Genomic DNA, 12922 nt, shown 5'->3' on the forward strand with positions numbered 1-12922 from the left:
GCAGGGACCTTCAAAGCCCATCCAGTCTACCCCCTGCCATGAGCAGGAACATCTTCACCAGCTCAGGTTGCTCAGAGCCCCGTCCAGCCTGGCCTGGGGTGTCTCCAGGGATGGTTCATCCACCACCTCTCTGGACAACCTGGGCCAGGCTCTCACCACCCTCAGTGTCAAAAATTTCTTCCTCATGTCCAGCCTGAATCTCCCTCCTATAGTTTAAAACCCATCACCCCTTGTCCTATCACAACAGCCCCTGCTGAAAAGTCTGTCCCCATCTTTCTTCTTGGCCCATTTTAAGTACTGAAAGGCCACAATAAGATGTCCCTGGAGCCTTCTCTTCTCCAGCTGAACACCCCAACTCTCTCAGCCTGTCCTCCCAGCAGAGCTGTTCCAGCCTCTGATCATTCCTGTGGCTCCTCTGGCCCCTCTCCAACAGGTCCATGTGTGTCCTGTGCTGAGGACCCAGAGCTGGCCAGGCACAGGACTTGAGTGGATTCAAATGCGTATTAGAGGAGCTGATTATCAGTTCCCAGGAGATTAAAAACATTAATCCAGTCTTGGTAAAGTCAGTACAGCTCACAGAATTCAGAGCCATGTTTTCTAGAGAAGATTTTAATTTAATTGGCTGAATGGCAAAGCATGAATTTTTTAGGAAGTAGATTGAGATGGAAGAAGTAAATTATCTGAAATTATGCATATTAAATAAACATTAATAACAAGTGTTTCTTGCAGTGCCCCTGGAATTTGTGCAGGCATCAAAGACATACTCGCTTTGGAAAAACTCAGCTAGTGCTATGATGCTAGAGCCCATGCTGGCCATAAAAGCACCCCAGGGGAGTTGCTATAAAAGCATTTATGTTAGGAATTTGAACCTTTGGGGCTGGCATACTGTAGTGATAGCAGAATTTCAAAGCTTTGTGCTACACAGAGCAAGATAAAATAGGGGTAAATTCCCCCAGGAATGAACAAAAGAGCAGGAGCATCATATAAAATAAATGTGACAAGACCTTAGTGGGTTTTAAACTTTATATTCATAGATTTCAAGGCCAGAAGGGACTGATACGCTTGTGTAGTATGACCTCCTGCATAACAGAGGCAACAGGACTTATCTGAATTAATTTGTGCTTGAAGTACAATAGCTCTGGCTTCACTAAAGCAATAGTTTTTAACCATTTTCAAGCTGTAGATCCCTGATTATTTGCTCTGCTAACTTCACCGAATAGCAAACTTCATAGTCAGATGTTAATTGACTATTTAGGCTTTTAGATGCCTTTGGACGTGTTGTCCAGCGACTGAGGATCCGTTTCAGAAGCAGTGAACTAGACTGAAGAAAGCAACAGAGCAAAAGCTCTTGACCCAACTCTGCAAGTTGCTAATAAAAGAACAGTAATGCCTGCATGTCACTTATGTAATTAATTTTATATTCAACCTATATCTGAAAATAAATACACTGAGCTGATCCCATGCACATACTTGGCCATTCAAGCTGTGAATGATGATCTTCCCTCAGGGGAATATGGTGAAAACCTAACAGCAGCCTTTCGTTAACCATACAAAATACATTGCAAAGAGGACGGTATGTACAGCCGTCACGCATATCACTCTGCTAATGTAGCAGCAAAAAGTTTTTGGTATTTGGTAAAGCTGGGAACAAGGCTTTTTGTTCTCTTTGGAGGTCAAGTAAATCCTGAGGAACAGTGGAATATGTTGCAATATTTAAGTTTTGGACAGTGCTTGTCATGGGACTTCATGATTACAAAGGGGAACATGAGGAAATATGGTATGGAGAAGTAGAAGTCATAGCTATCCCATCCCATTTTCTGTTCAGTCACTATCCTACTATACATCTTTAGACTACCAGGATAAGCAGCCTTTGTAGTTACGAGGAGAAGTGCCAAGAAATTAAGAGGACTTTATCTTTTTTAAATGTTGCTATTTTTCAGTCAGAGTTTGACCTCTTGCAGGTTTAGTGATTCTGAACGAAGAGGGCATGCAAGTATTTTCAAAGTGCAGAAGACCTTGGGTTTTTTTAATAAAAAAAATCTTTGTGCTAACAGATGTAGTATCAGGATCGCAACTGAGAATTACGTAAGAAAAAGAGAACAAACTCACTTAGGATTTTTATAGCCGTTATGATTTGGTCACTTTGATCGAGAGCGATAATTGGAGCTGTGTTTTGTTGGCTGGCCTATTGACTGCACTAGGTTTGCATTAAATGTGTTGTGACCTACCATATTTGCATTTGTTTAAGTAAAATCTCAACAGCAATCTTTGCATTTAATTTTTGGGGGTGGGGTGGGGAAAGGAACTGTAATAGATGTAAATGTTAAATAACATGTTCATGACTTCACTCCCTCCTTTTCCTGATTGCTCCTTTTCCACAAACCGTCTATAAGTAGGAATCACACGTGCTCATAAAGAAACTTAAGTAATTGTATTGTCTACAATAATCACGTATTAACTATTGACTTAGGATAATTTCTATGACAATTACCTCATTTTACCCTTTCTGTAAGTAACTGAGTCTTGAAAGCATTTCCTGAACATTGCAGGGGTGGTTGTACAGGAACACTTCTTTAAGAAAAGGGAATTTATCTTCAGAAACGTTTGTATTGTTATTATTTGTTAGCATCTCAGTTACACCTAGGCACTGAAAGATGGATTAAAACACCGTGGCATTGTGCTCTGTGCAAGCAAATCACAAAGCACAGCTCCTCCTGAAAATGTTCGCAAGCCCAGTCCAGTGCCCAGCTGTTACTCAGGAGTCTTTTATCTAAATCTCTTTAGCTTTTTTACCTATAAACATACTGTATTAGCCATGCTCGGTGAAGTGTTTTAACACTTGAACCACACTTGTGAACTACTTGTGAAACTGCATTTCAATAAACTTTGAGCAAAGACCCCGGGCACAGGCCGCTGCAAAGGTCTGTGTAGACCAGATCCATCCATACGTCTGCCTTTAGGTACATATTTGTAAGTCACATATGTCAAGGCATGTGCTCATAGACTTCACTGAATCTGACCTCATGATTTAATGTAATGACAGAGCTACCTCATGTACCTGCTGCAAACATTTATAGCTTTTCCCTCCTTCAGTGGAGAAGATGCTGGCTATAACCAGAAAACGAGAATTGCAGGGAAATAATTATTGCTTCATGGAAGAAGTTGCTTCACAGGCTAAAATTAGTGACTGAATCATGCAGAACTCTGCAGAGGCTTGTTTTTCGTCTTTGAACATCCCATTGCATTGCACAGTGCATCTTAGCGCACAACAGTATGGTGTAAAGCGTGCCTGTGGCACACGTGGTGAAGCTGCAAAATGAACTGAAACCTCCAACGCTTACCCTGTATTTTAAAATCTTATTTAACAGAACTCTCCCAGTAATATGAGCATGAGTAATCAGCCTGGCACTCCCAGAGATGACGGTGAGATGGGTGGAAACTTCCTAAACCCTTTTCAGAGTGAGAGCGTAAGTATCTTTTTTTACCTTAGGTGGTTTTTGTTTGTTTGTTTATTTCGTGAATCTCTGTCATTTTGGGTTTTGTTTTTTTTAAAAAAAGGCAAGAACAAACAGTTTTGTAGTGTATTTGTAATGCAGTGCTGTGCCTTACATGTTTTTTACTAGCTTCTAAAATTACAGTATTGATTTGACAAAAAATTCTGCAGAAGACTGCTGGAAGTTGAGCTGAAACTGGAAAATGTGGGAGGTGTGGATGTACTGCAGAAACTCTAGATGAAGAGGTCACCTGTCAATGAAAGCTTGATCTGTCAAGCAGTAATAATAATTGCACCTTACATATCCAGTAATGCACAACAGACATTTGTCAGGCAATATACAAGCACCCTAAATGCATATAGTTGACAGATCCCCATGTCTGAGTGTTTCAATGTGTGGCTGCCCAACCTTTGACTCCTAAACAATGTGTTTTGCAGGGAATGTCTTTCAGAACAGGATTCACGCTGAAGTGTATAATTAGAGCGCCAGTAGATAATCTTGTTGCCAAGATGCAGTGTGCTATTAGAGCCAGAAAAAGCAAAGGTTCCCTCTAGTGTTCATTCGGGGACAAATGATGCTTTATTTAAAATGGAGAATGCTTGAGGCAGCAAAACATGGTGCAAAATACATTACGAAGCAAGACTGGAGTATTTTCATACTCATGTGCCTGAAGCTGGGTTTCTGAATCCACATGTAGGTTCCTAAATAGGAGTGACCTGATTTTTCAGAAGTGCTGAGTGACTTCAACACTTTCGTTCTTATTGGAAATCAGAAGTGAGCGCGATTTCATTAACTGTGCCAGTGGTGAAAATCATCATGAGTAAACAGTTTCTGTTAGATCACAAAACAGTAAAATTGCATGGCAAATTTCATGGGAATCGGATTTTCTTTAGCTAGTGAAAAGGAAGAGTTTCTGCATGTTCGCTGTTGATGATAAAGATGATAAAGAGGGCACATGTTCAGTTTGTGTGGAGTATTGGAGAAAATTGGTTTGTACAACCCAAAAAGACTGTTATTTGAGTATCTGCCAAAAGACAGTAATCTCAGAACCCCCATAGCATGCAGTCCTTGGTCATGTTAATCCTTGACTGTCAGTTCGGCACATGTTGCTTGTACTGAGGGCTGGTCAACAGGCAGGCCAGTGCACCCAACTACGGTCATGAAAAGGAGGACGTCAGTTGTGCTCAAAAGAAAATAAGTTTGCTCACACACTTACTGGATTCTAGGTGGTCCTAGATGTTGTCTTCCCATCTGGAAGAACCTGGGACCCAGTTTTCTCAAGGTTTTACATGAGGTGTATACCTATAATACAAGGCATGCTGTACACATGCCATGTGGATTCTAGTCTATGTCCAGTTATCAGTTCCTCTCTAACACGAGCCACATTGTAGTCCTCGGGAACTGTCTTGCTTCCTAATACATATTCCAGTGTTTGGCTGCTTAAGAGTACACATTATTTTGAAGTCCTTTTCAGGCAAATCTGCTGTTCAGTTTGCCAGGAGTTTTGGTTGGGGGTACGCAACAGTGCTTGGCTAAGAACAAATTAAAATTCACAAACACCTTTAGATTATCTTTCTTTTCCAAAGTGATTACCCAGGTACTTTGTCTCTAGACAACAGGAAGTCACTTGAACAGATGCTTTGCTTTAAGCATTTGAGCTCGTCTCTGACTTTGGCTAAAGATCAGTGTGATCTTACTGGCTTTGCTGGCCCAGGGTGGGAGGGCCCAGCAGGACGTGATGGGAGTGAATCCTAAAGCAGGCAAACCATCAGAGATGTGACAAGGGACAAAACAAACTTCACCCAAGTGTCCATTGGGAAAGACCTACCCAAAATGCTTTTTCTAATATGCTTGGACACTTGGAAATGGCCAGCTTGAGACTGTGGCTTTTGCAGGGTTTTATTGCATATCTGTTTTCGCAAAGGTAAGTTTATCTTTCAGTTTCTTATCAGTTTTCATCATGCTAATATTTCTTGCATTTGAGCATTTTTCTCTCCTTAGATTTTAGGCCAAATTAAGTGTTTCTGCAGTCCACAATTTTCAATTTAAAAACAAATCAGGCATATAGTTGTGCACTACTTCTAAGCATGATGGTGTCCCAATGATTCTTATAATGAAGTACCGCTAACTTGAGGGCAGTTATAGCTTGTATAAGGGCTACAGTTCAATTTGTGTTACAATAGCGTTGTAATGTGGTGATTGAATTTTTGGTTCACATAAAGGAGAATGACCAGTGATCCTGATTCAGCTTGCCTCCTGAAATCAATAATGCAGCATGATACAGACCAAAAGCCTAGTTTAATTCTATTTATACATGTATTTGCTCCATTTGTCCCATAAAGTAATAAAAAGCTCTCCAAAGTATTTGTGTGGTTTGCTAACCACGAATGCAGCTGGTCTACTTGAGACTAACCACCTGCTGAGCTAAATCCCCCCCAACACGGACCAGGAAAACATGTAGAAAGTTTCAGTGGAGTGTTGGTTCATCACACCACCCAGGAACCACCAAAACAGTCTTCCAAGAAGCTGCCTTTATCAGTAGTAGCTGTATTTTTGCATAATGACAGAAGCGTAACAGAAGTTACAATACCACAAATGGAACTACAGCCCGAGCACAAGCTACAGTACCAGTTTAGGAGGAAGTTCGAAGAGCATGTTGACATTTGAACTCATTGCTGTGGTCCAGAAGTGGTTTTAGTTACCTGGGCGGGGAAAAAAACGTTTGTTAAAATGTGGATTCCTCTTTTTTCAGTACTCCCCTAGCATGACAATGAGTGTGTGATCTGTTAACAAGTCTCGCCATGAAGACCACAGTGAGTTTGCCCTCTTCAGAGAGCTACCGCAGAAGAAAATTGTTCATCCCAGTGCAAAGTTTAACAAAAGGATTTCAGACACAATCAGACCCACCATTTTTTTTTCTACTCTCTCCCCTGTTTTGTCAAGACAGTGGGTCCCAAACATGATTGAGGCAACTGTAAAGAGTGGCGTAAGAGAACTGCCAAGATGAAACTGCAAACAATTATCTGTGTATGTACGTGTGTGGGTTAACGTATGTGTATGTGTGTGTGATATAGAAATACACACATACATATATAGACCCACAGGACATTGTAAAATATTATCACATGACATCTTAAGTAGAAATGAGAAGTAGGGACTTTTATTCCATCTTTTTCTTTTTTTTATGTTTACATTTTAATTGTTAAAATTTGCTTTCCCTCTCCCCTCCTCAACTGTTTTATGTTGCATATATCACTGCTTTATAAGTTATTTTTTAAGGTGAACTCAAATGATAAATTCTTCTGATTTTGTAAATGTCTGCCATTATAGATAGGAATAAAATTGCTTGTAAGAGCTTTCATTAACTTGTGTTTGATACCAGTTACCCTGTGAATCACAAACTGTACTGTCTCAAGAAATAGAAGAAAGCTCATCTTAATTTTTTGGAGAAATTTAATAATTTTCACCTAGTTTGGTGATTTAATTTTTTTTATACTTCGCCTTTAAAAAAAGAAGCACTGAAGGTTATTTTTCTTCTTTAATTGAAGCCTAAAATCTGCAATATCTATTTTAAATGGAAGCCTGACTTTGATACAAGCTTCTCAGTTTATATAGAGTACTATAAGGTTACTGTAAGTGAGCTCCAATTGCTATAGAATCTAGCAATAAAGTGTCAGGGCCTCTTTGGCCCTGGGGAATGAGTTTTCTATTTAGCATGATCATCCATAGAGGTGGTAGTTGCTGGAAATACAGTGAAGTCCTTTCCACCGAAACCTTTTCTAACAATTTGCTATTATGCTGCCCATTTTCAGAGATTGTCAACTGAATTGTAACAATCCACGATCCTAATTATAAACAGTATTTCTGAAGCCCATTCAGAAAATCAGGTCATCCTGCTACTTGGGTGACACCCAAAACTTTGCAGTAAACAAAGATCCTTGGGGGGGGGGTCTTTACCTTCTACCATAAACAGAAGAGGAACAAAAGTCTGGGCCGTTTTATTAGGTCAGCCTATTGGACATGAAATCTGGGGGCAGAATGGTGAAAAGGCATATGGTCTTAAAAGAAGTGCTTCTGGAAGCAGTCCTATGTCTCTTAGGCAAAGCTCTAAAACCAAGATTATGGTACATTTAATTCCTAATGACTTCCATCTCCCCCAAGAAAAGGAAAGTTTTCAGCTGTGTAGTTGTCAAAAGGTTGATGATCAGCAACGTGGGCACAAAGTGGATGAACAAGAACTCGTGCCACAGACAAAAAGGAAAGTTCCCTCCTGGGAGTTTACAAATAGAGGAGCCACTTACATAGGAGGAGCAGTTCTGAGATAGCGTAGTATGTCCATGAAGTCTTGCAAGGGGATCTTTTTCATGAACTCATGATAAAGGAGCAGATGTCATGGGCTCGCTGTGGTGGTAGCTGCACATAACAGGATGTGTAAGGAACATAATACTGCGATCTCCTAATTTTTATTTACATATATTGTATATATATGGAGATATATACAATAGATGAAAATAAAAAAGATGTAACACTTTTTACTCTCTTGTTAGGGCTGTTCAAAGGTGAAACTCTTGGAGGCTTAAAATTATGTTAAAATATCAAAGATTTTGTTAGCATTACTTTTTTTGTAATAATAACTGCTTTGATTAGTTGTAAACATAAACTAGATAGTCATTATATAGTTTTGTGGACTTTATTCCCAGTGATGATGAAAGTTACATTCATTTGCTTATCTTTGGAAACACTTTGTTGCTGTCTCAAAAGATGCTGGAAACACCTACTATTGATCTAAGTTATGAAAACACAAAATTGGACCTAATTTCCTCAGACCCTTGGCTGTTGTCACTAACACCACTGTTCTAGTGGCTTCTCCCACAAGCACTGCAGAGTCCAGGTGTCCTTGCAACCTGCATTTGGCATCTGTATTATCCTTGGTAGCCTTCTAAGAAGGACTTCAGGGCTCTTCTCGGCCCGGTTTCAGTCAGGTGGTGCCACTGCTGCTGGACTAAGGTAGATGGAGATGTCTGGACCATGCATCGAGTGCCAAAGCCCAGTCGCACACCAGGTAACTGTGCCCTCGAGTGAGATCTTAGAGCCTTGAGCACATCTGGGGCCTGTTATGTGTCTCCAGGAGAACCCCTGTGCTGTCCCACACCAGGCTGGGGTCCCGCAGGCCACCAGTGTGTCCACTGACCACGTGGCAGCTGGACGTGGTGGCATCGCTGAGGGATCTCTTACAAGACAGAGTACGTGCTGCCACCGAAGCTTCATACTGTGGCAGAATTAAACAGGATCAGGGCTTAGTAGTAATCAGAGACGTGATGATAGATTTTTCCTTTCTGATTTTGGGATTATCTGCAAGATTTTAGCTTATAGGCACCTGTTAGGGATGAAAGTCTGACCACTAAATTAAACCTGTGCAAAGAAATCCCTTAAGTGAACTGTCAACACATGCTGAGTATCAGTAGCAAAATACGTTATCCTAATAATATACAAGACCTTTCAGACACATAATTTTTCTTCTGTAGTTTTTTCAAACTACCTTCTATCAAATTTTTCTGCTACCAGCCTATCTTTTTTTCCCCTTTCCATCTTTTTCCCAAACATGTACATCACATTAGACATGGTTGCACTGATCCTGCAGCATTAATCTGAGTAAATATGTTTCTGACTTCAAAAGCAGCAGGATCAGGCCCTGCTTCTCACAGCCTCGTTCTGTGCACTGACACTCCAAGTTAATCGGTATGTCCTGCACTTCTCACACCTACGCCACCCCACAGACTGGTGAAACAAATGATACGCACGCTTGCAAAATCTTAGATTTGGCAGATCTGCTTGAATACTCAGCGCATCTCTTATTGTTAGAATTTTAATCAGATACAAAGAAACCTAATTGTCTTGCTTTCTGTTGGGAATGCTGACATCTCTGTGCATACATACATGAGTAAAGTTACTTACACATGCATTGGTAAGATCAGGAGATAATAACTATACATAGGTTCTGCAGCTGAAGCGTTAGCAAACAATCTTACATGCCAAACACTCAACTTTAGAGTTATAAGCATCCCTTTGGGGTTGTGGTTTTGTTTGGTTTTGTTTGTTTTGTTTTTAATATGCATAGAGCTTTTTGTTTCTTTGTTCATTTGTTTCTTCTTTTGCTGATAAATCCTCATAGGATTTCCATCACATCCAGAAGACTATTTCCAAGCACTGACTTTTTGCTCCCGCTTATGTTTCTGAAGCACTAGTGTCAGTGCATAATGTAACTGCTGTTTATATATATCCTTATGCAACAGCTTTATTGATAATGTCAGAACTTGTCCAACTCTGGGAGGATTTTGATTTTAAGTGGTGCAGGATAGTTTTTCGACACTGAGTTTTTAGATTTCTCTCTTAAATATAGAAATAAATGGATCATGATTCTGTAAATGTGTCTTTCAGGCAAGATTCAAGTCAGGCTTTTTTAAAACCAGAAGTGATGAATTCTTAGAGTAGCAGAAGTAGGGAGTGATGGATCTCTTATGCTGGGAGAACTCCAGCAAATATTCTGGCCTTGTAGAAATCAGCTGAAATTGGGGTTCACTTGTGAATTTCACAGTGAAACAAACGAGTATTCTACCTGCTGCATAAACCCTTGCAGAGGAGTATTCATACCTACATCTAATCTCCATGTTACCCAGAATTTATCTCCGTGTCTAAGTCCTGAGCGGGTTTTGGGGAGCAAGGAAGCAGCTGCTTGAATCACAAGCATGGGGCCTGACGTGTGCATTAAAACAATACCTGGGTATTTGCATGCATGGGTTGCATTATTTTCCTAATAGACGATTAAATGCCCCATGTCCCAAGACATACAGCTGTTGTTTTCCCTTGCAGTTGGAATACACAACAAGAAATACGTAGGCTAACTATTAATTTTAAATAATTCAAATTAGGAGGAAGTGAATTGAATCCTGCTTCTTTATGGATAGCAAGTCATGCGTCACAAGGACAATTTCTAGAACTGGCTAAAAATCATTTAGATTTTCCCATCTTCTGTGGATAGCAAATGAAACACTGCATGTAAAGATGAATCAGAATTAGATGAGTAATTTAATGAGGGACCAGCTGTTAAAATAATCAGTGTTCAACATTTTATTCTTTTTTTACTTTTACCAGTCAAAATGAATTTTCGGCAGATAAATGTTCCACTGATTTCTATTTCTGAGATCAGTTAATTGTTTTTAAGTGTTATCTCCTGTTCCTAGTCATATCTGATTTTTTGTTGTTGTTATGGTTGCTAAATACAGACTGGATTCTTCAAGATTTGACCTGACACATTTGCATTTGGAGAATGTAAAATAGAAGTTAAAGATATTTAAAAAAAAAAAAAAAAAAAGGAGTGGGGGGAAGCAATAGAGGTAAATGTATTTTTCTTTAATTGGCTGAGTGATGATGTAACCATGGCTTCTGTCCCAAACACGCTTGGGTTTGGTTGGGCCCTAAGGATGGGAATTCTGACAAAGCACATCTTCCAAATAAAAAGCAAAACCACTCTTTGAACAGAGACAGCTCATTTATCTTCACACTGATCACACTTGAGATTTAGTTCAGGATTTAATGATACGAAACATCTACAAAAACTCGGTACACTCAGAGATAAATTAGTTAGATTTAAATTTTAGTGTGTGCAGCTTTCCCAGCTTTCCAGACATTATTTGTTCAGTTCTAGAAGCTGCTGCTCACGCCAGTTGTCCTGTTTAAAATTTGATGAAGCCACTCACCTAAGGTCATTTTTGGTAAGATTTCACCATGATCTGGGTAAAATATATAATTTATCTGAGGTGTGACATTATTTGGCAGCTGTATAAAATGAGTAATTAGAGCAAAATACAAAGGGTCTGTTGAAATTACCAAAATGATGTTTCAACCTGAAAAAAAAAACAAAAAACAAAAAACCAAGAAAAAAGTCCTTATCTAAAATAGTGCTTTGAGTGCATGCATGCGAATTATTTGTCAGTGCTGTTATCTTGGAAACAAATTACATTAACAGCTTTAGAGAAAATAAATGGATCTGCTCAGAACATTTAAATCCTGATCCTGCAAACACATTCACATTTGTTGAAGCCTGCACATAGTTAATTTAGGCAGATTTAAGAATACAAGTAGTATCCTTCAGGAAAGGAGGACTGCTAATATGCTAAAACCATGCTTCAGTGTAAACAGTCTGGAAGTTCAAATTAAGTCCTCCCTAAACAGGCATTATTTTAAACATTTTATGAATGCAGGAGCATGTTTATATACCAATAGTACTGATATGCGGAACAGATTTGGCTTTCTTCTGTTTCTTACTAGGTCGTTGTTCACTACTACATGAGCTATTTTTGTGAACTTGTCATTCCATGTTTTCAATTGTGCAGCCATAGTTTCCCTCAACATAGCAAACAGCTTTGCAATTTTAGTCCAAACTTCTGTTTGGTCACTGTTCTTCATTTAAGCTTAAAATGTGTAAGAAAGCCTCTCATGTAATGGGAAAACTTGCCATAAAAATGTATAAAGGTTTTCTTGGGTACCTGTTTTCACATTTAATAAAAATGCAATTTTCAGTTATAATCTGAAATGGTCACTTTCTAGCCACTATTTAATTGCAATGCACAGAAGAAATTGAGAAAACAAATTACCTTTTTAAATTTATTTATTTGACTTCAGCATCATAAATATTTGCTGAAAGATGTGGTTTTGGGGAAATCAGATCAAAACGAGATTTACAAATTGCTCTGGATAATACAAGCTGAAAATATGTTGAAAGCTCCTTCCACATCCCCAAAAGTGTGTTGCCTCACATCTGATACGTATGGCTTTGTAAGAGCCTAATTAACTGTATTTTTCACTGTATCTCGTGGATGATTTAGGGTGCCCCTGAGCTGTGCAAGGTTCTGTGGTTGTATCTCTTGGAGAAGTAACTGAGTGAGTGGTCAAGGAGGCTTGTTCACAGGGTCTGGTAATTAAGGACCAGATAATTTATCCACCAGCTGTGCGCAGCTGTGCGCTCAGAAACAAGGTATTTGTACACTACCTCGCTGTTCTCTTGAAAACTTGCGCAATTCTTCTTACAGTTGGGTCTGGGGCTCCCCTCAGATTTTACAATGCCAAGACAAGAAGCTTAATTTTGCTGAGAGAAATATCTGGAAGGTTAGCACCAGTTTTCATAGAGAATCAGCACAAAACATGGGGATTTTGAAAGGGGATGCATTTTCTCAGTACCCTGGGTGTACTAGGAAATAGACCATACACTTTAGAAGTTTGGTCTTTTACAGAGATATATACAGTTCCTCAGATTAGGAGGGAATTATAAGAATAATCATGACCAAACCTATGTTTGTCCCTATATAGTGAAATCATCAGTAATCGCTTTTGATATGAAGATTTATTGCTATGGAACAACTGCTCCGATC

The 12922-nt window shown here is 39.3% G+C and overlaps 1 protein-coding gene across 7 annotated transcripts in view; it reads left to right on the top strand.

Annotated features, from left to right (window-relative positions):
* SSBP2 (single stranded DNA binding protein 2) overlaps positions 1-7429 on the top strand; it is a 177579-nt gene extending 170150 nt beyond the window's left edge. For all 7 annotated transcript variants that reach the window (XM_080361979.1, XM_080361983.1, XM_080361980.1 and 4 more), the window contains 2 exons: positions 3369-3467; positions 6247-7429. In XM_080361979.1, the coding sequence (XP_080218105.1) occupies positions 3369-3467; positions 6247-6276 (129 nt within the window). In that variant the 3' untranslated portion in view covers positions 6277-7429. The remainder of the gene's footprint in view (positions 1-3368; positions 3468-6246) is intronic.
* The last annotated feature ends 5493 nt before the right edge of the window (positions 7430-12922 follow it).

The sequence above is a fragment of the Nesoenas mayeri genome, assembly GCF_963082525.1.
Source record: "Nesoenas mayeri genome assembly, chromosome: Z".
Lineage (NCBI taxonomy): Eukaryota > Metazoa > Chordata > Aves > Columbiformes > Columbidae > Nesoenas > Nesoenas mayeri.